This window comes from Rana temporaria, chromosome 7, assembly GCF_905171775.1.
Source record: "Rana temporaria chromosome 7, aRanTem1.1, whole genome shotgun sequence".
Classification (NCBI taxonomy): domain Eukaryota; kingdom Metazoa; phylum Chordata; class Amphibia; order Anura; family Ranidae; genus Rana; species Rana temporaria.
Window position 1 is genome coordinate 154,540,333 of NC_053495.1, and position 26,181 is coordinate 154,566,513.

The 26,181-nt window shown below is 43.5% G+C and overlaps 1 protein-coding gene across 2 annotated transcripts in view; it reads left to right on the forward strand.

The window, feature by feature from the left end:
* Positions 1-26,181, forward strand: part of SLC35A3 (solute carrier family 35 member A3) — a 94,640-nt gene that overhangs the window by 16,174 nt on the left and 52,285 nt on the right. The window contains exon 1 of one of the 2 annotated variants that reach the window (XM_040360188.1): positions 15,459-16,030. The exons of the other annotated variant lie outside the window; for it this stretch is intronic. Within the exon in view, the coding sequence (XP_040216122.1) occupies positions 15,980-16,030 (51 nt within the window). The 5' untranslated portion in view covers positions 15,459-15,979. Of the gene's footprint in view, positions 1-15,458; positions 16,031-26,181 lie in introns of those variants that run through there. 2 annotated transcript variants of the gene reach the window in all.

The window sequence follows — 26,181 nt, forward strand, 5'->3', positions numbered from 1 at the left end:
TAACCTAATCCTAGGTAGCGTACCAGAAAAGGTATATACCCCAGGCAAAATAAGAATATAAACATATAACCTAGGGTAAGGAGGGCCAAAACCTGAGGGTGGCACGTTCGAATATGTCAAGGGGAACAGAAAAAAGGAGAAGAAAGAAAAGGAAGAGAAGAGCAAAAGATCCCGATGAGGTCAGGGGGAAGGAGTGAGAAGAGGATTTGAGCGAACCTTGGAGGGATAACCTATAAGTAGTGGTAAGGGTGTGGTATCTAATGTGTTTAGTTAAATTAATGTGTAATGCATTATTTAACGTGTTTGTTAACCCAAAGGGTTCAAATAAAGATCCTGTTCCCTAAAGCATCTTGTACAGCACAGTGCTTGTGCTGTGTCATTTGGTCCCCTCTATCACCTGTAATACCTGACCTGATCCTGCCAGTTTCTATCCTCCCCTCTCTGCTGTGACTCCCTTGTAGCAGGGCTTTAGGCTGGATTCACACCTATGCAGGTTTAGTGCTTTTTGCATTTTGTACACATTCTGTAGTGCAAAAAGCACTAAAAATGCATAAGTGTGATTCCAGCCTAATGCCTTGTACACACGATTGGAATTTCCGATGGAAAAATTCCGACTGACTTTTCCATCAGATATTCCGATCGTGTGCAGCCCCATGTGAGTTTTTTCATCGGAAATTCAGATGAATTCCATCGGAGTTTAGATATAGAACATGTTCTATTTTTCTCCGATGGAATTCCGTCGAGATTTGGCCGGGCAAAAGCCTGATCGTGTGTATGCGGCATTAGAGTCCTGACACTGTAGTGTGTGTGTGTGTCTTGTCATACGCAGCCTGCTCTGCTCCTCCCCCTCTCTGCCTGACTGCTCTGTGTCTGCGCCGCCCCCTCATGTCCGGCCGCTCAATTTACTGTCTTTAGAATACAATCCTAGCTTAGTGGTTAGCACTTTCACCTAGCAGCAAAAGGGTCACTGGTTCGAATCCCGACCATGACACCATCTGCTTGGAGTTTGCATGTTCTCCCTGTGTCTGCGTGGGTTTCCTCCGGGTACTCCGGTTTCCTCCCACACTCCAAAGACATGCCGATAGGTTAATTGGATCCTGGCCAAATTGGCCCAGTATATATATGTGTGCACGACTGTGTGTCCCAAGCGTGTCAAGATCCTACTGGGTAAATGACCACACCAGCCAGGAAGACACTGGCTGCAAAAAGCGCCTAGAGGCGATTCAGTTTGCATGTGTAGCGCTATACAAGTCATTCATTCGTTCATTCAATCCTTTGTTTATTCCTGTACTGTTCCCCTTTGACTGCTTTATGAAAAGAACGCTGTATATACCTGGTATATTGAGCCCTGATCAGCGCTGATTGACCCACCGCTTCTCTCCTCCCATGGCCCAACAGATGCAGCGGGCGGGGCCACCTCTCTGCTCCTCCCCTCCTGACTGACGTCATTGGGAAATCCTTGGCCCTGCCCACTGCTTGGGAAGAGAGAGGAGAGAAGCGTGGGTCAATCAGCGCTGATTAGCACTCAATATACAAGGTATATACAGCGTTCTTTTCATAAAGCACAGTCCGGGAATAAACAGAGGATAATAAAAATAAGATTGGTGGGTTAACAACCACTTTAAGCATTTCTCTAGAATTTCAAAACTCATACACTCCTGGAGTAAAAAAATCTAATATGTTATCTATGGTAAGGTTTAAACAAACTACACAGACACATACTTAGCTGATATATACAGTATCTCACAAAAGTGAGTACACCCTTTTACATTTTTGTAAATATTTTATTATATCTTTTCATGTGACAACACTGAAGAAATCACACTTTGCTACAATGTAAAGTAGTGAGTGCACAGTTTGTATAACAGTGTAAATTTGGTATGCCCTTTAAAATATCTCAACACACAGGAATTAATGTCTCTATACCGCTGGCAATAAAAGTGAGTACAGTACACCCCTAAGTGAAAATGTCTGAATTGGGCCCAATTAGCCATTTTATGTCATGTGACTCAATTGTTTTACAAGGTTTCGGGTGTGAATGGGGGGAGCAGGTGTGTTAAATTTGGTGTTATCATTCTCACAGGTTCACACTGGGCTGCGGGAGTGAAGCCGTGTGAGTTCAGCTTAAAGCGGGAGTTCACCCGAATTTTTTTTTTTAACATTAGATTCATGCTCATTTTGTCAAGGGGAATCGGGTAGTTTTTTTTAAAAACAAAGCAGTACTTACCGTTTTAGAGAGCGATCTTCTCCGCCGCTTCCGGGTATGGTCTTCAGGACTGGGCGTTCCTATTTGATTGACAGTCTTCCGACAGGCTTCCGACTGTCGCATCTATCGCGTCACGAGTAGCCGAAAGAAGCCGAACGTCGGTGCGGCTCTATACGGCGCCTGCGCACCGACGTTCGGCTACTTTCGGAAAATCGTGATGCGATAGATGCGACCGTCGGAAGACTGTCAATCAAATAGGAACGCCCAGTTCCGCAGCCCATACCCAGAAGCGGCGGCGAAGATCGCTCTCTAAAAAGTACTGCTTTGTTTTTAAAAAAACTACCCGATTCCCCTTGACAAAATGAGCATTAATCTAATGTTAAAAATTTACATTTCCGGGTGAACCTCCACTTTAACTTGCACGATTTCACTCCCGCTGGCAGTCCCAATTTCGGCCACGATTTCAGAGACATCTGTGCAGGTTTCTGCACAGATGTCAATGTAAATCGTGGCCTGAAATCTCAAAAAGTAGTACAGGAACTACTTTTTGAAATTGGTGCAGCCCTGCAGATGTGGCGTCGCACCGATTAGGACGGTGCAAATGCCGCCGATTTGAGATGCGATTTGACATCTCAAATCGTATCAGTGTGAACCAGGCCTTATACTGGTCACTGGAAGTTCAACATGGCACCTCATGGCAAAAAAACTTAGGATCTGAAAAAAATAATTATTGCTCTACATAAAGATGGCCTAGGCTATAAGAAGATTGCCATGACTGGGAAACTGAGCTTTAGCACGGTGGCCAAGACCATACAGCTGTTTACCAGGCCAGGTTCCACTCGGAACAGGCCTCGCCATGGTTGACCAAAGAAGTTGAGTGCACGTACTCAGCGTCATATCCAGAGGTTGTCTTTGGGAAATAGACATATGATTGCTGCCTGCATTGCTGCAGAGGTTGAAGGGGTGGGGGGGGGGGGGGTCAGCCTGTCAGACCATACACCGCACACTGCATCAAATTGGTCTGCATGGCTGTCGTCCCAGAAGGAAGCCTATTCTAAAGATCATGCAAAAGAAAGCCCACCGTTTTCTAAAGACAAGCATACTAAGGACATGGATTACTGGAATTGTGTCCCATGGTCTGATGAAACCAAGATAAACTTATTTGGTTCAGATGGTGTCAAGCGTATGTGGCGGCAACCCGGTGAGGAGTACAAAGACAAGTGTGTCTTGCCTACATAGTGGTGGGAGTGTCATGGTCTGGGGCTGCATAAGTGCTGCCGGCACTGGGGAGCTACAGTTCATTGCGGGAACCATGAATGCCAACATGTACTGTGACGTACTGAAATCAAGCATGAACCCCCTCTCTTCGGATACTGGCCCGCAGGGCAGTAATTCAACATAATGACCCCAAACACTCTTCTAAGATGACCATTGCCTTGCTAAAGAAGCTGAGGGTAAAGGTGATGGACTGGCCAAGCATGTCTCCAGACCTAAACCCTATTGAGCATCTGTGGGGCATCCTCAAAGGGAAGGTGGAGGAGCGCAAGGTCTCTAACATCCACCAGATGGAGCAGTGGAAGAGGACTCCAGTCAGTGTCAACCTGTAAAGCTCTGGTGAACTCCATTCTCAAGAGGATGAAGGCAGTTCTGGAAAATAATGGTGGCCACACAAAATATAGACACTTTGGGTCCAATTTGGACATTTTCACTTTAGGTTGTTCTCCCTTTTGTTGCCAGCGGTTTAGACATTAAAGCGGTGGTTCACCCATAAAAACGACTTCCCCCTATTACACTGCCCCCCCCGCATTACAATACGAATATGCCATTAATTTTTTTTTGGCTGCTGTACATACCTGGGTACAGCTATTCAAACCGTGTCCTCCGGGTTGCAAGTCCTGTGGGAGTGGGCGTTCCTACCATGGCGATGATGGACGTTTTGACTAAAAAACGAGCTCCCCCCGTCGCGTAAGCAGCGTCACGATTGGCGGAAGGAGCCGAACGGCGAGTCGGCGCTATACTGCGCCTGCGCATCGCAGTTCGGCTCCTTTCGCCAGTCGTGACGCGGCTTACGCGACGGGGGGGAGCTCATTTTTTTGTCAAAACGTCAATCACCGCCATGGTAGGAACGCCCACTCCCGCGGGACTCGCAACCCGGGGGGGGACGGGTGAATAGCTGTACCCAGGTATGTACAGCAGCCAAAAAAAAATTAATGGCATATTCGTATTGTAATGCGGGGGGGCAGTGTAATAGGGGGAAGTCGTTTTTTATGGGTGAACCACCGCTTTAATGACTTTGTGTTGAATTATTTTGAGGGGACAGAAAATGTACACTGTTATACAAGCTGTACACTCACTACTTTACATTGTAGCAAAGTGTCATTTCTTCAGTGTTGTCACATGAAAAGATATAATAAAATATTTACAAAAATGTAAGGGGTGTACTCACTTTTGTGCTATACTGTATTTATATTTTTACTCTGTAAAACCAGGTTTTGTTACAAAATATTGCTTTCTTGAATCACAGCTATATTCCTTGCTATAAGTGCATGCTACTTTTCTGTTGCTGATTGAACAAAATAAACCTGAACACATATATGTTGTTGACCCTTGAACAAGTAGCCCACCCGCACACTGCATAGTCAGTTAATCACTGTGGACACATGGCTGTGTGGGGCATACGTAAAGCCCCATACACATGGCAGAATGTCAAGACATTTGCTGGTTAAAAAAAAATAAGTCAGACGTTTTGCCCGTGTATGTTGGTCTGTCCCCCAGAAGCTGGCCTTTCAGCTGGCTTCTGTCGGACTTACATGCTGGAAAACCAGCAGCCGACTGACTTCCGATCAGCACTCTCAGCCAATGGCAGAGAGCGCTGATCGGAGTGTTCTGGTGTCCCCCTGTCAGAAGACAACAGCGGAGGGGGATTGCTGAACTAACCTTGAAGTGTTAGTACAGCGGTTTCCGACCTGTCTTTTTTTTTTTTTTTTTTTTTTATGCAACCCCCGCGGGGGGGGGTTGGGGAAATAAAAATAAAAAACAATTAATATGTACCTGGCTTTAGACTAAGAGGAGGATCCCTTTTTTTTTTAATGTTTGTGTATATGTTGTTATTGACGTATTTTCCGGCGTATAAGACAACCTTTTACACTGCCAAAAATCGGAGGTCGTCTTATACGCCAGGTGAAGCAGCTGCCCGATGGATATCGGCCCGCCGGGTGCTCTGTAAAGCTGTATGTATTCTGTATATGCGGCGCTCAGCCAATCCCGGCGAGCGATGCACTCTGTTGATGAGTAGAGCGTGCTCGGATTGAAGTAACAACTTCTGCCAATCCGAGCACGGTACATTATGTAGCCTGCTCGGATTGGCAGAGGTTGTTGCTCCAATCCGAGCACGCTTGGCATGCTCTGTAGTCATCAACAGAGTGCATCGCCCACTGGGATTGGCTGAACGGCACATATACAGAATACATACAGCTTTACAGAGCACCTGGCGGGCTGCGGCCTCTTTGTTTTTTGTATAACGCATTACTACCGCACAAGGGGGGCGTCTTATACAGTGAGTAGAGCACAAAACCACAGTTTTAAGCTGAATATTAGGGGGTCGTCTTATATGCCCAGCCGCCTTATGCGCCGGCAAATACAATTGAATCTCGGATGACGAGCATAATCCGTTCCAGGAGTGTGCTCTTAATCCAAAGTACTCGCATATCAAAGCGAGTTATCCCATTGAAGTCAATGAAATCGAAAATAATTTGTTCCGCATTGACTTTAATGGGATGCAATACCGAATGCGGCCAGAGGTGGGGGCGCCAAAAACGGCCGACATGGCCTGAGGACACTTCGGCTCGTTTCCAACGCGCCCCCGTACCTCAGGCCAAATGAGGTAATGCAGGCCAATGTTTGGCTTTTCTCGGCTCCTGCGCCCCCTTACCTCAGGCCAAATTGGGTACTGCAGGCCTATTTAGCTTGAATTCTGCTCGTCTTGCGAGTCAACACTCGTAAACTGAGTCAGAAGTAAAAAAAAATAAAAAATAAGCTTGCAAATCAAAACGCTCTCAAGCCAAGTTACTCTTAAACCGAGGTTTCACTGTACGGTATTTGTAGATGTTTATAATGCTTGTTATGTTGTATCGATGATGATATGTTTAAAAAAAATAGAGATACATTTCAGAATTTGCTTTGGATTGACCTTACATGATATTTTGGAAATAAGGAATTTATATATTTAATAGTGAGCTCAGTACTATACTCTCCAATAAGAATCTGGTCTGTAATGATGAAAACTTTTAATAAAGAAAAAAATAATAATAATTATATATAATCTCTATCATTAAAAAAAGAGGATCCTAAGGCCTCATGCACACTGGAGTTTTTTTTTTTTAACGTTTTTACAGCAGCTGTTTTTGGCTGTAGGCATTTTTTTTCCTACAGTCATTAATTTCTCCATCATGTTATCCTATGTGTCAATGCACACATAGGCTGTTATCAGCAGTTTTGAACAGTAAAAAAATAAATAAAAATAGTGGGTACCGAGAGGTTTTTCAGCTGTAAACGCTGATAAATGTCGATAAACTCGGCTCACCCACATTTTCGGACGTTTTTGATCCATTTAAAAAAAATAAGTTAAAGTGGAGGTTCACCCTCAAAAAAATTCTGACATCACACGGAGTCGAGCCATCCTACCGACAGAATGCCGGTGTTTTTTTTTTTTTTTTTTCTCAGCACATACCTCGTTATCCTGATTTTCACCTCACGGCAATCCCGCGGGAGTGGGCGTTCCCAAGCACTGCCTGTGATTGACAGGCTTCCGAACAGCGCATACTGCGCGTCACAGGTTGCCGAAAAAACCCGAACGTCGGTGCGGCTCTATACGGCACCTGCGCACCGACGTTCGGGTTCTGTCGGCAACCTGTGACACGCAGTATGCGCCGTTCGGAAGCCTGTCAATTGCCGGATTGCCGTGAGGTGAAAATCAGAATAACGAGGTATGTGCTGAGAAAAGAAAAAAAAAAACACTGGCATTCTGTCGTGGAAAAATGATAATAAACGCTGTTGAAAAACTCACTGCAAAGCTACTGGAGTTTTTATAACGCTATTTTAACGTCCAGTGTGCATGAGGCCTTATGCCTTGTACACATGAGCGGAATTTCCGACGGAAAAAGTCAGACGGAAGCTTTTCATCAGATATTCCGTCCGTTTGTATGCGCCGTTGGACTTTTTCCAGCAGAAATTTTCGATGAAATTAGATAGGGAACATGTTCCTTAATCGGAATTTCCGTTCATCTGGATGCAATTCTGACGGACTAAAAACCGCGCATGCTCAGAATCAAGTCGACGTATGCTCAGAAGCATTAAACTCAGCTCGTCGTAGTGTTGTACGTCACTGCGTTCTTGACGGTCGGAATTTGGTGTGACCGTGTATATGCAAGACGGCTTGAGCGGAATTCCATTGGAAAACCACCAAAGTTTATTCCAACGGGAAAACCAGTCGTGTGTACAGGTCGTTATAACAGACAATAGGAGTAATAAGGTGGCAGAATTTAAACACACCGCAGCAGTGAAACCACCCAGCTCTAGTGAGGAAGACTCCCCCATGACAGAAAGTGGTTTATTTACTAAAGCTAAAGAGTGAAAAATCTGTTCCACTTCTAAATAGAAACCAATTGGCTTCCAGGTTTTATTGCCAAAGCTTAATTGAACAAGCTGAGGTTAGAAGTGTGACTAATTTTGCCCTCTTTAGATTTAGTAAATAAACCCCAAAGTGACTGTGAGACTGAGCCCAAAATTGATGATCTGCAGTGAGACATTTTTATTCTTTTACATGATGAAAGTCAATTATCACATCGTTATGAGATGACTGATTTTGGGGCTTCTTTACTGGTGTATCTGTTATTTTTCCACTTTATTTGTATCTTCTATAAAACTATTCCCATAAGCAGGGCTGGGGAAAAAATCAATTTGAATCGAGTTCGGAGGTCAAATCGATTCAGATTTTGACCAAATCAATTTTTTATTTTTTTTTCATAGGACCGGCGCTTCGCGGACTAGGCCAAAGCCGCGACCTCGCCGCAGCGATCCTGGGAGAAACGCACAAAGCCAGACACCGTGGACTAGGCCTAGTTCTCGGCCTTTACCCAGGATCGAGGCGAGCTGCGGGCAGGATTTTTTAGGCGAGGCTTCGGCCTTTTCTCAGGATCGCAGTGGACTAGGCCAAAGCTGCGGCCTCGCCTAAAAACTCTTGCCCGCAGCTCCTTGGGACCAGCGCGGTGTCCGTCCAGAAAAAAAAACTTGATTCGGATAACAAACACTTTAATTTGCATTGTGAACGCTCTTATACAACGCCTTGTAGAAGGACTAGCCATTCTTGATAAAAAGGTGCTGCCACAAGTGAGGTCTGAATTGATACTCTATTATAAGAAAGCCGTATAGGAAAGGTGATAAGATAAGCAAAACAAGAGAATGGCTCCATTTTCCATTCTCTGCATACAGTGCTTGAAAGTCACATGCTGATTACCCTTAGTACCGTTTGTGCATGAAATGTGACTACTTCTTTTCTACACCGAGGACAACCAAGAAGTGATGTTTAGCCTGAGACCTTTCAAGCAGTAGCCAAAACCATTGATAGCAGGTATTTGTTGTGGTCTTGTCGGTGATATGTCGCACTACAGGTGCACAATATATTTGTGTCTGTCTGTATACCTCCAGGCCCCCCCCCCTTTTTTTTTTTTACACTTTTGTAAAAATCGTATTTTTTGCTAGAAAATTAGTTAGAACCCAAGGGCACTGACTGGAACTGACAGATGGCACTGGCAGGTGGCATTGGCTTGGAACTGGTAGATGGCACTGGCTGGCGGTGGTAGGTGGCACTGACAGATGGCACTGATTGGCAGTGGCACTGACAGGTGGCAGTGGCAGGTTTCACACTGAGCCGAGTGTAACTAACTGTGTGAAACTGACAAGTAACAGAGAGGAGAGAGAGAGCTGTCAGAATTTAGCTTGATGTGGGTGTGGGCAGGACCCGGCCAGGTTGGGCGTGACCCAGCAGATATATTACACCAGCCAATGATTGGGCTGCTTAAGAAAGGGGGCGGGCTACATACACATAGCAGCCAAACACCATCTCATTGGCTGGTGTTTGGCTGCTGGGTCCCGGCTACCCCGGCCGGGTCCAGCCCACCCCGACATCTCACTTACTCAGCGCGGCGCTTGATGCTTGCCAGAGCTGCTGAGTGTGGAGGAGGAATGGCGGCTTTATCGGTCGGCCTCTATTTTATATGGTACCATTCTTTAGAGTGGATGATCGGCTTTCGCTTTCTTGTAATAACAATTGATGCGGCTAAGCAGCAGCTCAGCCGTTATCACAAGTAACAGGAGTGAATGTCCTGCCACCACGCCGATTGCTTTGTTCGGGTCTCAGGTCTAGTAACCCGAAAATTCATGTCATGACATCACTTCCGTATTATTATCACCCTAAAGGCGCCAGTTTTAAAAAAATGGAAAGTATTCAAAAATGCAGATATTGGCATTTTTAATAATTTTAAGCACAGTGGGGTGTTTGGGGTCTTATAGACCCCAGATCCCTCCATAAAGAGTACCTGTCACTGCCTATGTCACAATATATGTAACGGGACAGTGTAAAAATAAAAACTTTAAGGGCTGGTTCACACCACAAAAAATGCACTCCAGATTCGTTCCAGATGCGTTTCTCGTGCGCGTTTTTGATGCGTTTCCGGATGCTTTCCAGGTGCTCTTCTCTTCCTGTTGTTGTTTTTTTTTTTTTCACAATACTAGCGTCCAGTGCGTGTTTTATTGTGTTCCAGTGCAGGAAAAATGCAGAATGTTCTATTTGTTTTTTTCTTGAACTGAAAAGCCCTGGAACTGACTGCACTGGTGTGAATTATGCCATTGAAAACCATATAACCTTCTTTCCACGAGTTCTTGATGCACAACAAAAATGCACTGGACTGAATGTGGTGTGAACTCTCCCTAAATTTACAGAATATCAGTACCTGATATAGACCATCTGCCTTAAAGGCAGACAAAAAATCTGTATCGGCCCTGAAAAAATATTGGTCGACCCCTAATCTTAACGCTCGCTAAACTAGATCAAGCCCGGATCTATTTAATCTTTCCTCCAGTTCTCGATCATTAGAATGAGACCTGTTGGTGACAGCTTGTCCTCGGTGCTGGGAGCACATGAATGAAAGCCCACTTCATGGAAGCCACATATGTGTTAGGTGGCCTTAAATAGTTTAGGATTTTTTGTACAGTAAAAAGAATCACAATCAGCAGTTAGTATTGTTAAGTTATACTGCATATAACCTTTGTATGAGTGGTCTGTAGAGTCTTTAAATGGGGTTACTTTTTTGGTTTGGGCTTATGGAGGACCACACATCATTGGTAATGAAACAAATGATGTTGCAGTGTACGAAAACACTTGTCAATGAACACAAATGCATTCATTGCACAAATCCAGCTTATGGGGGGCAAGTTTGAGGACTTGGCCTTTCTGAGACCCTGTGACACTGAACATTCATCTGTATAAGTTGGGGTTCGACGAAACCCAGGCGCCAGGTCGCAATTGCGACTAGAATTGGCAACCTGGGGCGGCACAGCTGGTGTATCCTGCGTCTCCGTGCGCCCCCACCTCCCCCACTATTGTGGTTCTTCTGTTCATGCTTTGCTGCTATCCTGCCTTTTTGCTTTTTTTTCCTTCCATCATTGTCTTCAAGTGTGACTGAATCACTATAATTAATAACCTGTATTTACAGCCCCTATTACAGGATACATATTATTTCATTGTGCTATTTCCATAGTGTCTGATGCCAATTATGCTTGTTATTTAGATGAGCCCTTGTGCACAGCTTTCAACATACTGCTCTTTATTATTCCCTATAGGGGACCTGGTCAACCTAATTGGTTGATCCAATTCTATTGCAGTCTAACCAACTGGAATCCCTTTTACAGCTGGTCATTCTGCTTGAGTACTGCATGCATGCACCCTGTGATCTAGTTGTGCTTTTAATAAAGACAACGTTGTCTTATTCATTTTATTGATATACTGATGGTGTAGGGTTTTGAGTGCCTTTTTATGAATATGATTTTGCATTTTTTTCTACCAATAAATTCCATTTTTCTATATGACATGGTCCGCTCGTGGCCTCTTTATCCAGGGAGGGTTCTCTTTCTGTTCTTCCCAGGGCTGTTTTTGCATTGTTCATAGGCCCACGAAGACCGCACCCTAATGGTGAGTTCGTAATTCATGGGACACTGTGCAAGGTTTTCATAGCCTGCCCAGTAGTTTGATATTTAGTGAGCAGAGGACCTACCCTTTTCTCTTTCGCATGTTTTGAGTTACAGGGCTAGAATTATTGCTCTCGCTCTACCAGTCGTGGCAATGCCTCGCAAACACCGCTTTCATATGCGGGCGATACTCACGTATGTGTTCGCTTCAGCGCGCAAGCTCGGCGGGACGGGGCGCATTCCTGGCTCCTAACTTTTTTAGCTGGCTCCTAGATTCCAAGCAAATTTGTCAAGCCCTGGTGTCTTTCGCGCTACTTTTGAGTAAAAGATGAAAGTCAATAAATAAAGTGTGAGTGAGATAATATACCAAAACTGCAAAATCTATAGTGTTCACTGTACACAAAATATAAAATAAAAATGAAAGTGATCTTGCGCTAAGGAAAACACTCTAAAACCACCCTAATAAAATCGTGCACAACAAGTGACTATAAGATAAAATAAAGTAAATAGGTGAGCAATAAAAAAGCTGGTGCACATAAACATCAATAGGAATGGATGATGGAAAGTCCACTTATAATGAATATAGACAGATGGTCCTAGGAAAGGGATGGCTATCTGAATAAGTGTGTATCCCAAGGATGGTTCCCTTGGGGATATTCCAATGGGGATGATGGATCAGGGAGAAAGGATAATGAATAAATGCAGAATCCTCTGACTAGTCTCTCAGAACTCTCACCTCTATTCTAGTATGTATACATGTATATTGGTGACCTTGTACACTAGCCTCGAATGTTACGCTCTCCCATTTCTCTCCTTTTTCTTCTCCAATGGTAGATATGAATATAACCGTTACCTCCTTCCACACCCGTGGGTCACCCGGTGTCTCTGTTATTAAAACGTTCGAAATGGAGGGACATAAGAATAGGAGAAAGAGAGGGGAAGAAGAGGCCTCCAATGGTGCATATACCGTTAAAATAGTAACGTTTATTGAATGCTAAAAGGTGGACTCGTACATATGAAAGATGAGTGATATGAAAAACAGCATTCTGGACGCCTTCTCACATAGATTCCGGCCACTTTGCGTCAGCCTTGCGTGCCCTACGTCGTTGCGTCACGCACCTCGTGACTTCATCAGGGGGCGCTGTTTTTCATTTGTTTTGCATATCACTCATCTTTCATATGTAAAAGTCCACCTTTTAGCATTCAATAAAAGTTGCTATTTTAATGGTACTGCACCATTGGAGACCTCTTCTTCCCCTCTCTTTCTCCTATTCTTATGTCCCTCCATTTGGAACGTTTTATTAACGGAGACACCGGGTGACCCACGGGTGAGGAAGGAGGTAACGGTTATATTCATATCTACCATTGGAGAAGAAGAAGGAGAGAAATGGGAGTGGGTAACATTCGAGGCTGGTGTGCATGGTCACCAATATACATGTATACCTACTAGAATAGAGGTGAGAGTTCTGAGAGACTAGTCGGAGGATTCTGCATTTATTTATTATCTTTTCTCCTCAAAGCGGTGGTTCACCCTAAATAAAAAGTTTCTACCTTGCCATTCAGCATACTAGCGTCAGCTAAAGTATGCCTTTATTTTTTTTTCTTGCGCCGTACTCACAGTTTAATCCCCTAGTTAAATTTCAGACACCCGCGGGGAATGGGCGTTCCTATGCAGAGGGGAACATGATTGACGGCCGGCTATGGCGCGTCACGCTTCCTGAGAAGAGCCGGAGTAGGACTCGGAAGAGCCAAGTCCTATTTTGGCTATTTTCGGGAAGCGTGACGCGCCATAGCCGGCCGTCAATCATCTTCCCCTCTGCCTAGGAACGCCTACTCCCCGTGGGGAGTCTGAAACTTAACTAAGGGATTAAACTGTGAGTACTGCGCCAAAAAAATAAATAAAGGCATACTGTAGCTCGCGCTAGTATGCTGGATAGCATGGTAGAAATGTTTTTATTTTTTTAGGGTGAACCCCTGCTTTAATTCATCATCCCCATTGGGATACTTGCTTTTTCAGATAGCCATCCTTTTTTATAGGACTATTTGTCTATATTCATTATAAGTAGACTTTCTATCATCCATTCCTATTGATGTTTATATGCACCAGCACTTTATGGTTATTTATTGCTCACCTATTTACTTTATTTTATCTTATAGTCACTTGTTTTGCACAATTTTATTAGGGTGGTTTTAGAGTGTTTTCTTTAGCGCAAGAATACTTTAATTTTTACTGAACATTCATCGAAATCTAAAGAATGGGGTATCAAACAATGCGCCCTGCTAATAACCCACTACTGCGCCTGTCTGGAAAGGAAAATAAAGCGAACCTAGCTGCTGTTTAAATAAATAATAGATAGAAAAAAGAAATAAGTACTTAATCTTAAACACCAAGTGTCAGTACAAATTCACAGCGCTGATAGAATATACTAATACTCTACTCCAGGTGCACCTATGTGCACAGTGTACATAATCATAAATTAATCAAAAAAAACTTATACGTGAATATAAACTTATAAATATATCACAAACATGCGATTGGATGAATGAAAGCATCCGTGATACTACTAAAGGACGTGAAATAATAGAAAAAAGTTCATATATGTGTAAGCAGTAATTGATCCACTCTTCAAGGACTTCCACCACACCTCAGTGTTCAGTGCTCCAGTCACCCATCAAAATGGCCACTCACCGCAACAATATGCCTCACACTCTCGTGCTTGGCTAACGAGCATATACCCCAAATATCTCCGATTTGTCACCAATTTATATAATCCAGTGTTGAGGTCCACAAGTTTTAAACTATATCAAATTGTAGGCATTGTATGACAGCAGATATCTGTACACTTCAAATCCTTAGCTGACAAATGGTGGTCACGGCGGACCCACGATCAACCAGTCCTTGGTAGAAAAACGGTACTTCAAACGTTGATTCGGCCACACCCCGACATGTTTCATCACTTCCTGACTTATTCACTTCCATGAATAAGTCAGGAAGTGACGAAACATGTCGGGGCGTGGCCTAATCAACGTTTGAAGTACCGTTTTTCTACCAAGGACTACTAGTAGCTACTTTTGGGCTTTTTTGGATTTTCGAGCAAGCAGGTGTCGTTCGAGTGGGGTGCTGTGCCAAGTTTGCGGTGAGAGTGTCTGGTTGATCGTGGGTCCGCCGTGACCACCATTTGTCAGCTAAGGATTTGAAGTGTACAGATATCTGCTGTCATACAATGCCTACAATTTGATTTCGTTTAAAACTTGTGGACCTCAACACTGGATTATATAAATTGGTGACACATCGGAGATATTTGGGGTATATGCTCGTTAGCCAAGCACGAGAGTGTGAGGCATATTGTTGCGGTGAGTGGCCATTTTGATGGGTGACTGGAACACTGAGGTGTGGTGGAAGTCCTTGAAGAGTGAATCAATTACTGCTTACACATATATGAACTTTTTTCTATTATTTCACGTCCTTTAGTAGTATCACGGATTCTTTCATTCATCCAATCGCATGTTTGTGATATATTTATAAGTTTATATTCACTTATAAGTTTTTTTTGATTAATTTATGATTATGTACACTGTGCACATAGGTGCACCTGGAGTAGAGTATTAGTATATTCTATCAGTGCTGTGAATTTGTACTGACACTTGGTGTTTAAGATTAAGTACTTATTTCTTTTTTCTATTCATCGAAATCTGATGGATAAAATGGCTAAAAAGCGTGCCATTTGCTGAAGTTTATGGTTTTATAGTGATTTTCGGATTTGTCTTTTGAGCTTTAACAACAATCCATGTGGCTTGACAACACTGATCTTTGACGATTTTAAGGCTAATTTAGCCCATTGGATTTTCCCAGAAGCACAAGCTTTAATTGTCATTACTCATCATTCAGCTTATGTATAATTCATGTACCTCCAGCTGTAAATTGGTACATTTCTGAAGACGCCCTCTAGGTAACACCCAGAGACTGATTTTCCTGAATGGCCACATTGCATACATGTTTATCTCATCTTTTCTCCTTCTCTTACACATAGTTCTACAGATCTTTTGTTGCAGTCGCTGTTAAGTCTCTTGCAGACTGAAGTAGGAGAGGTCTGTGTCGGTACGTTGTTGACCTGTGAGTGGATTCTGTATACAAAGAGCTGCTGTTTGCTCTGGCTTTTCTACTGCCAGCATGAAGCTCGGTGGAGGAGGCATGCTCTGCATCCTGGAACAGTGTGCTGCTGTAAACAGATCCCTGGATTAATGCTCCATCCTCCAGAGAGCAAATATGCACCATCCAGGCTTCTATGTTAGCTTGTGAGGTCATCATCTCCTGCATACAGTGATCTCTCACATACATGGTTTTGGTGACTTGGCAGTACACTTCCAGAGCGGCTCCTCCTGTTGCACACTTTGAGTCTTTACTATAGAAGCAGGAAACTTGTCATCCGTAGCCTGGATGATGCCACAAAACAGCAAGACAGACTACAGGACTGGAAAGGAATCTAAACTCAAACACACTTTTCACACAGGAGAAAACGTAATCTAGCTATGTCTCACCATGAGAAAGAGGAGGAGGCATTGCCTAAAAGTACCCCGTCCGTATGTATAGACTTTTTCTTTATGTAGAAACTTATAGACATATTTAATCGAAAAATGTTTAACGCTCAGTTCACACTGCAGCGACATGGGATCCAACTTGCGAGACCTCCAAGTTGCATGACATGTCATATTCAATGTTTTCCTTTTTAACCACTTAAGGACTGGACCAATATGCTGCTAAATGACCCAAGGGGTTTTTACAATTCGGCACTGCGTCGCTTTAACAGACAATTGCGCGACGTGGCTCCCAAACAAAATTGGCGTCCTTTTTTCCCCACAAATAGCGCTTTCTTTTGGTGGTATTTGATCACCTCTGCGGTTTTTATTTTTTGCGCTATAAACAAAAATAGAGCGACAATTTGCAATATCTTTTACTTTTTGCTATAATAAATATCCCCCAAAAACATATATAACATTTTTTTTTTCCTCAGTTTAGGCCGATACGTAATCTTCTACCTATTTTTGGTAAAAACAATTGCAATAAGCGTTTATCGATTGGTTTGCGCAAAATGTATAGCTTTTTCAAAATAGGGGATAGTTTTATTATTTTTTTTTTTTTTTACTACTAATGGCGGCGATCAGCGAATTTTTTTTCGTGACTGCGACATTATGGCGGACACTTCGGACAATTTTGACACATTTTTGGAACAATTGTCATTTTCACAGCAAAAAAATGCATTTAAATTGCATTGTTTATTGTGAAAATGACAGTTGCAGTTTGGGAGTTAACCACAGGGGGCGCTGTAGGAGTTAGGGTTCACCTAGTGTGTGTTTACAACTGTAGAGGGGTGTGGCTGTAGGAGTGATGTCATCGATCGAGTCTCCCTATAAAAGGGATCACTCGATCGATGCAGCCGCCACAGTGAAGCACAGGGAAGCCGTGTTTACATACGGCTCTCCTCGTTCTTCAGCTCCGGGGAGCGATTGCGACGGGGCGGCTATAAACAAATAGCCGCGCCGTCGTCCCGGATCGCTCCTGAAGCCACGGGAACCGTCGCATGTACCGGGGGGGGGGGGGGTCCCGATCGGACCCCCGACCCACGTCAAGCAGAGCACGTCAGGTACGCCAATGTGCCTGTCCGTGCCATTCTGCCGACGTATATGTACATGCGGCGGTCCGGAAGTGGTTAAAGTGGTTGTAAACCCTCTCTGATCGCTTGCACCTACAGGTAAGCCTAGATTAAAGCCGCGTACACACGACCATTTTTAATGTTCTAAAACAAAACAACGTTTTTTTCAACGTGATTCTTGTCAAGCCTGCCTTGCATACACACGATCGTGGAAAAAAAATGCTCGAGCAAAGCGCGGTGACGTACAACACGTACGATGGGACTATAAAGGGGAAGTTACATTCAGATGGCGCCACCCTTTGGGCTGCTTTTGCTGATTTCGTGTTGGTAAAAGTTTGGTGAAAGGCGATTCGCGCTTTTCAGTCTTCTTGCTTTTCAGTCTGTTACAGCGTGACGAATGTGCCTTCTCCATTACAAACGCTAGTTTTACCAGAACGAGTGCTCCCGTCTCATAACTTGCTTCTGAGCATGCACATTTTTTTCCTGTCGTTAAAGCCTACACACGACCGTTTCTCACGACGTGAAAAACAACGAGAAAAATTAGAGCATGTTCGAAATTTTTAATGCCCATTTTTCACGTCGAGAAAAATGCTCTGGAGCCCACACACGGCCGTTTTTAATGACCATTTTAAAAAATTGCGTGTGTACGCGGCATTAAGGCTTACCTGTAGGTAACATCTCCTTAACCATGTAGGTTAAGGAGATATTTGCAGAGAAAATTACACCGCTGTCTACGGCGCAGGCGCACTGGGAATGGCGGTTTTTAGAATGGATAATGCCGGCTTTGACATCATCGCTGCTCCGGCCAATCGTAGCGCCGATACCCGGAAGTAACCTCTGGAGAGATGTCTGCAGCCGGAGGGGGACATGAGGACAGCTTCGGGGGCTTCGATCTAAGGTAAGTAATTCATAATGAGCTAGTATGCTAGTCATACTAACTCACTATGCCTTTGTTTTGCATGTTTTTTTATTTATTTTTTTTTATTTAATTTTTTGGGGGGTTTACAACCGCTTAAACTGATACTACACAAGTCGCTCCGACTTCAGAAAAGGTTCCTGCTCTGCTTTGGTCTGACTTGCGTAGAATTTCAGCCATTGTACAGGCTCCAATATAGCAAGTCGGAAGAAAGTCGCAGGCGTACAACTTTGCCATCGCAGCTCTTTGAACGGAGCCTTGCAGGTATAACTCTGCTAATTGTACATGGATAACTATGCTTATTTGTTTTTTAGCCTCTTCCAATACACCATGGCGAGTATTTCCAATAAAAATGGAATTAAAGTGACTGTATCAATAATATAGCAAAAACACCATACAAATATCCCGTTTGTTTTTATTTTTTTTATCTACAGTATAACACATGGTCCCTTTATCCTAGATCAGCCTTTCTCAACCCTTTCAACACAGGGGAATGCTTGAAATGACTTTCCAGTCTTATGCCCTGTACACACAATCAGAGTTTCCATCAGAATAAACTCCGACGGGTTTTTCCGATGGAATTCCATTCAAGCTGTCCTGCATACACACGGACACACCAAATTCCGACCATCAAGAACACCGTGACGTACAACACTATGACGAGCCGAGAAAAATTACGTTTTATGCTTCTGAGCATGCGTCAAATTGTTTCCGAGCATACGTGTTTTTTCTCCGTCGGAGTTCCATACAGACGAACGGAATTTCCGATATAATTTTTTTCCGTTGGGGGAAAAAGAGACATGTTCTCTTTCTAACTCTTTGAGGTTTAAAAAAAAAAAAAAAAAGTTTTTATTCTCATTAAGTCTATTTTTTTTTTTTTTTAGCCACCTAGTATATATTTGATTATTGCCCATTTTGAAAACTTTAGTCCTACTATAAAAGTTATACAGTTTTTATTTTGTTTTACTGACGAACACATATATGAGCTCACAAGAACAAAACACATTATTGTTGTAATAACTGAAGAGAAATGTTTTAAATAAAAGATAAAATGAAAGGTAATGGCATAAATGCTGCAAGCTTGCAATATTTGCGGAGCATATTTGCAGAGAAAAAAGAATGTGCTTTTTTTTTGTTCCATTTGAAATGCTCTGTTTGTATGAAACTGTTTGCATTCCAGTATTCATGACTGATTTTCTTAAAGCGGTTGTACACCCGCTGAACTTTTTTTTTTTTTTTTAACCCTGTAAAGCAAAAGGGATACTAGCTCATTATGAAATACTTACCTTAGAGTGAGGTGTTGGTACGCTACCTGGTCTGCACAGAGGGAGATTACATTTCCCCTCGGCGTGTCTTCTGGGTATCGCTGCTCCAGCGCTGTGAGTGGCTGGAGCCGCCATGACGTCATTCCCGGCAAGGTCCGGCGTCTGCCAAGCCTTAAGCCGAAAATCCCCTGTGCACATGCGCCGGCTTATTGCGAGGGGAATATCTCCTAAACCGTAAAGGTTTAGGAGATTTTTTTACCTACAGGTAAGCCTTATTATAGGCTTACCTGTAGGTAAAAATTGAAAAAAATCACTATACAACTGCTTTAACTAGGGGAGTGTCGGGTACAGTGCTATACAGATTACCCTAGGAGACTGAATACTAGTTGCTATAAATTATTTTTGCATTTATTTTTTTTGTGTGTGAAAGATAGATAGATTATTTTCTTTAAAAAAAAAAAAAAAACGTAATTCTTCAGGGCATTTAGATGCCAGTGACTGGACTGGAACAGCCAGAATCTGGAGCAGCCGTGCATGCAAAGCTGTACCCATTTATTTGCCACCCTCTTTTCTCCATGGCCTTCTAAAACACACCTATCAAAGGCTGTTTCTGAGCTGGCAGGATCGGGAATCTGGCATCACACACTGCACAGCATTAAGAGGAGTGCTGAGTGTAAACTGAGACCTGAGTGGAGGGAATAAACACACTTCCACACATACAGTCTCCTAGGGAAACATGCACAGCTAGGGAGTGTTGGGGAGGGGAGAGATCAGAGTTCTCTCCTCATATTCTTAGGTGTCGGAATAACCTGTCAGTGAGTAATGCAGATAGCAAAGAGAGGAGAGAGAGGAAAGAAATCACACTTTGGATTGAGGCCTGTACACACTATAGAGGGATATGCACAATTTGTTTATAATTTTAGAGGTTTACAAACACTTTACCTGAACATGTTAAAGTTAGAAGCTGTTAATATGTAAGGGGAGAAATTGGGGGTGGAGAGCTGCTGTTTGAGCAGAAAAAGTGTGACAAAACACTCACAAATTTTCCGGGTTTTTCCATTAAAGTCCATGGGGCCAAAAATGCTTGGAATCTGCCAAAAATAAGCTACTGTCCTTTTTTGAGCAAAACTGCTAAATACACAATTGGAATGCATACATGTTTACAGATATATACTTACCAATTTGTTGGTTTGTCATTTTTTAGCCAGTGATTTAACCACTTCAGCCCCCGGACCATTTTGCTGGTCAATGACCGGGCCACTTTTTGCGATTCGGCACTGCGTTGCTTTAACTGACAATTGCGCGGTCGTGCGACGTGACTCCCTAACAAAATTGCCGTCCTTTTTTTCCCACTAATAGAGCTTTCTTTTGGTGGTATTTGATCACCTGCAAGACGGCTTGAACAGAATTCCAACAGAAAATTCGGATTTTATTCCATCGGATTTTATTGACTATACCCTGATGCAGGACAGCATGTTGCGTTAAAGGAGTTGGTCACTAAGCCTTCTGTGTGCAGCAACCACCCCAGCACCCCCTTACCTGAGCCCCAGCGATGTCCATGATTGTCTCGACCCCCTGAGACTATCCATCCTGATTGGCTGAGACACAGCAGTGGCGACATAGCCTCCCGCTGCTGTCAATCAGAGCCAGTCAGCCAATCGGGAGAGAGGTGGGGCGGGCCGCAATTCCATCTCTGAATGGACACAGGGAGCTGTGATTTGGTTTGGGTGCCTCCATAGCAAGCTGCTTGCTGTAGGGGCACTCGACAGGACGGAGGGGCCAGGAGCAGCGAAGAGGCACCCGAGAAGAGGAGAATCCCGGCTGCTCTGTACAAATCCACTACACCAGGGGTACTGAATTAAAATTCACGAAGGTCCGGTCGGAAAAAAAATTCTTCCAGCAGAGGTCCGAGTGTCATATTGGTGCTATGACACATGAAATCCTCCACATCTCAGCCTCCCGTGCACATCACAGCGCCCCCCCCCCCCCCCCCCACACACACATCACACTTTGTGCTTTTTTTCTTTCAACTTTATTGAAATGTAAAAATACATTTCATTCATTTTTATGCACTGCAGCTCAGTTGCGGTGCATAAAAACGAATCGATTAATCGACAACTAATCGATTATTGAAAATAGTTGTCAACTATTTTCATAATCGATTGATTAATCGGCCAGTTGATTAGTTGGCCTGCATATAGAATGCATTATTTGTTTACATATCAGGAAATACAGTGCAGCACACATACAGCTCAGTACACCATCCATACATGTAACTAAGTGCCTGAGAATTTGTGAATGTGAAAGTGAGGAGCAATGCCTCATGGGACATGTAGTCCTGGGCAAGAAGTGAGTGGTTCTCACCCGGTTCTAAAGACAGAAGTTTTTTTTACCTTGCTATAGCGGGCGCTCTATACTATACTTTGCAGCTTGCTATTGAGGTACTCTGAAGGCAGGAGGAGCCAGAAACATCATTGAGGGACCCCAGAAAAGTTATCCTCTATTGCATTTAGTGGCCAGTACCACCCGCAGAATGCATTCAAGTGAATTGAGACACACTGCAACTGCCCCTTGGCTGCGTGCAATGCATGCATTTTCTGTGCGGTGGTGCTGGATTTTAGGGGTTAAAACGGGCAGTAAGGAGGCGACATTTTGCCTGCTAAACGCCCTCTGAAAAATGATCCACTACAGATAGCTCTTCAGAGGGCAGAGCTTGTGTAAACCTTTCCAGGGCATTGACAGACCCAACACACACAGTTCTTTTCCTGCTGCAGCAAACTGTACTGATCCCTTTCTTAAGCTTGAAAACTTGCAGGGATGGACGAAATGTCGCTGCTGTGATATGTTCGTGTGAGCAATAAAGCTCTCCTTTGTTCTGCAACACGTTTCGCTTAGTTTGTTTGTGGTGGTTATGGGGACCTACCTGGTTGTGTTCTGTCAATGACGCCGTTTACCTTTTATTAATATTGTGTACCAGAAGATTAGTATATAGCCACAAACCTATGTACACAAATATCCTGGGTCCCAGCAAAGTATTAGAAATGACTTATGAGAAAAGTCTGCCAAGAAATGTCTGAAATCAATAAGAACCATATATCAGATTTGTGCCGTTTTGCATGCAATTTTTTGTCATAAAAAGCTGTAGTAAACCGCCAACGTTTTTTTTTTTTAACCTGCAAGGTAATGTGCTAGTTTGCATTGCATACTAGCACATTATGTGAAACTTGTCTTGGAATGAAGCACTTCCAGCGGGCTGGAATGGCTTCCATCTTCATGTCGTCGTCCTTCCAGGTTCACAGACTCTGGCTGTGTGACTGGCCAGAGCCGCAATGACATCACTCGCGCGCACACGCATAGGAATTGGAAGGAACGGTCCGGGTGGCCGTTCCTTCAGAGCGCATTCGCCAGTGATGTCAGCAGTTGCATGTACAGAATTAGGAGATATTTACAGTGCCTATAGGTAAGCCTTATTGGGTAAAATGCATGTATGGGAGTTTACATCCCATATGGAACGTGTGAGAAAAGACTTGCCATAGTATAGACCAGCCATTCTCAACCAGGGTTCTGTGAAATGGAGGGTTCCTCCAGGGGTTGCTAGGGGTTCCTACAGCTGTGGCTGATTGACCTCTCATATGATGGTGCCTGTCTAATTCCCAGCGAAAGTGCTATTTGGAAAAACCAGTAGCACAACATTGTTATCTCTTCAGCTATGTCTTTGGTCGCATTGAATTGGTTTTTGAAATCATGCAACTTGAAGCCGCACGATTTCAAAGCCACATGTCAATGCATCTTCAAGTGCGACTTGGAAGACATCTGTGCGATGACTATGCAAGTCGCACCTGAACTTGCATAGAGTAGTGCAAGAACTACTTTCAAAATCAGTGCAACTCCTATGGAGTTGGAGTCGCACCGATTTTACCGCTTCCATTGCGGACAATAGAGTGACATTTTTTTTGTTTTTTTTCATGCAATTTTCATATCAAATCACATGGCAAGTCACACCAGTGTGACCGAGACTAAGGTTTGCTTTCCTTCCTGCTGACCACCAATGTAAGGACCATTTCCCTTATAACACCTAGGGGTGCAACGGATCAAAAAACTCACGGATCGGATCGATCCTCGGATCAGGAGTCACGGATCGGATCATTTTCGGATCAGCAAAAAAAAAAAAAGGGTCCGTTTTTTCATTGGTCCAAATATATATATATATATTAAAATATTTTTTTTTTTTTGGACCAATTAAAAAAAGGAACCTTTTTTTTTTTTTTTTTTTTTTGCTGATCCGAAAAAAGAGCACAATAGCAATTCACAGGGGTGGATTAAAGAGGAAGCAGGTGAGGCTGTTTGGGACTTAAAGTACAATCTTGATGTTTTTACAGCAATATATATATATATATATATATATATATATATATATTTTTTTTTTTGCTGTAAAAACATCAAGATTGTACTTTAAGTCCCAAACAGCCTCACCTGCTTCCTCTTTAATCCACCCCTGTGAATTGCTATAGTGCTCTTTTTTCCCCCTTTCCCCCCCCCCCTCCTCTCACACCAGTGCTTCACTCCTAACATTCCCATTCAGCTTGCTAGAGCCCAGTGCACAGCGTGACACGCCTCCCCGGGGAGGCGGGGAGGCGTGTCACGCTGGGCTCTGGCAAGCAGACTGGCCGCCGCTCCGGAGCTAGGCCGAAGCCGGGGACTTTCCTAGGCCTAGGCTCCGGAGCGCTCCGCGGATCGCGGGGTGTGCCGATCCGAACGGGGTGGCCCGTTCGGATCACGGATCGGTGACGATCCGTTACACCCCTAATAACACCTAATAAATTTGATGTAGTAGCGGTTCCTGAAGACCTGAAAATTTTGCCTACTTGCCACACAATCATGTACATATATGTCATTGAATGAATGAATGACTTGTATAGTGCTACTCATGCGAACTGAATCGCCTCTGGGCGCTTTTTCCAGCCAGTGTCTGCTTGGCTGGTGCGGTCATTTTACCCCGTAGGATCGTGACACGCTTGGGACACACAGTCATACACACAGATATACATATATATACTGGGCCAATTTGGGCAAGATCCAATTTACCTACCAGCATGTCATTGTCTTCAAGTTGCTCTACCTGGGCCATTGCTGCTACTGTCAGCCGTAACTCTGGTATTAAAATTCTCAGACGCCGATTCCCAAACCTGTAAAAGTGATCCAGCAGCTGATTAGCTGCTGGATCACTTTTACAACTCCCCGCCCCTGCAAGTTCTCTTTCTGGACTTTGCTGTACAATCCGCTTCCTCTGGTTGGCTGAGTGGGAGGGACAGGCTGATGTCACACTCTAACTCTACCAATGAAAAGCTGCCTATGAATGGCTGAGTCCCACTCAAACTGTTTTGTTCCGTGTGTGAGATGGGAGGTCTCTGTCCCACAGTACTGGTTTCCAGCTGTATGTAGCTGAAGTTACATGCAGTACAGTACATACAGTGCTTAGAGACAATGCAGAACCTGGTGAAGCAAATGGTTAATTTGGACCAGCTTGGTCCCAAATGAACTATTTTTAAAGTGACCTGAAACATGGACATCAGCTTAAATATTGTGAATATGCATTACTTTAAGTTGCCTTTTCTTCAGGAATATTTACTCTACAAATGGTGATTCTCGCCTTCATCAGGTATACTAAGTGGCTTTCCTCTGCAATTAATTTGCCAATATTTAAGATCTGTTTTTAATTGTTTACAATGGTGTTCTACCAAGGACTCTATACTCTGAATTACAGTAATTTATTAGTGTGACTTAAGTGTGACTTAAAGAAGTTGTAAAGGCAGACGTTTTTTTATTTTAATGCATTAAAGTGGATGTAAACCCAATTTTTTTTTATTTATTTTTTTATGTCACAATGTACAGTATAAGATTTCCTATCATCTGTGCCCAGTCTTGCCACACAGTTAATCCAGCTCTGAGCAATCCTCTTTTATTGTTCAGTGAAAGAAAACGGACTTGCAGAGAAAAACCTTGGTCCGTTCCGCCCCCTTGCTGTGAATGACAGGTTATTTACATATCTCATGCAGTAGCCTGGAGACAGGATTTTTTTTTTTTGTTAATTCCCAACCCCACTCCTTTTCTGAAGCCATGTGGTTATTTTTCTGGATTTTGACTGGATGTTAGTGATCATAGCAGAATTTAGTGTAAGGAATACATAGGGAAAAAATGCATGTTGACAAGGGGAGTGTAGAGGAGGGTGGGGAGTCTACTGACATCACGACTCAACCCACAGAGCTCCAGAATTTTGCCATCATATAGTTTTTGCCCAGAGGTCAAAATTTCCCCAAGATCATGACCTGTGAGCAAGTGCTGGTCTTCCATATAAGGAAAAGTCTGCGCTTTCCATGAATGAGAAGTTACCCTTTTCCCTGTTTGCTGCTGTGAAAAAAAGACTGGGTGCTGGTGCACTCCTTACTTTGTTCATTTAACACCTTCCCGCCCGGCCGTCATTTTACTATAGGCCGGGCAGGAAGGGGTTTCATTGTTCTGACTGGACATCATATGACCTCCTTCAGAACAAGCTGTTTGTATGCGCCGATCGGTGGTGCGGTGTGTCGCTCACACACACTGCATCTCCGATCATGGTAAAGAGCCTATGACAGGGGTCCTCAAACTACGGCCCTCCAGTTGTTCAGGAACTACAATTCCCATCATGCCTAGTCATGTCTGTGAATGTCAGAGTTTTACAATGCCTCATGGGACTTGTAGTTCCACAACAGCTGGTGGGCCGGAGTTTGAAGATCCCTGGCCTATGACTTAGGCTTATTACCATGTGATCAGCTGTGTCCAATCACAATGTAAATTGGAAGTGCTGGTTACCAGCATTCCTCTACTCACGCTGACAGCTGATAATGAGTGCATTGATTATGA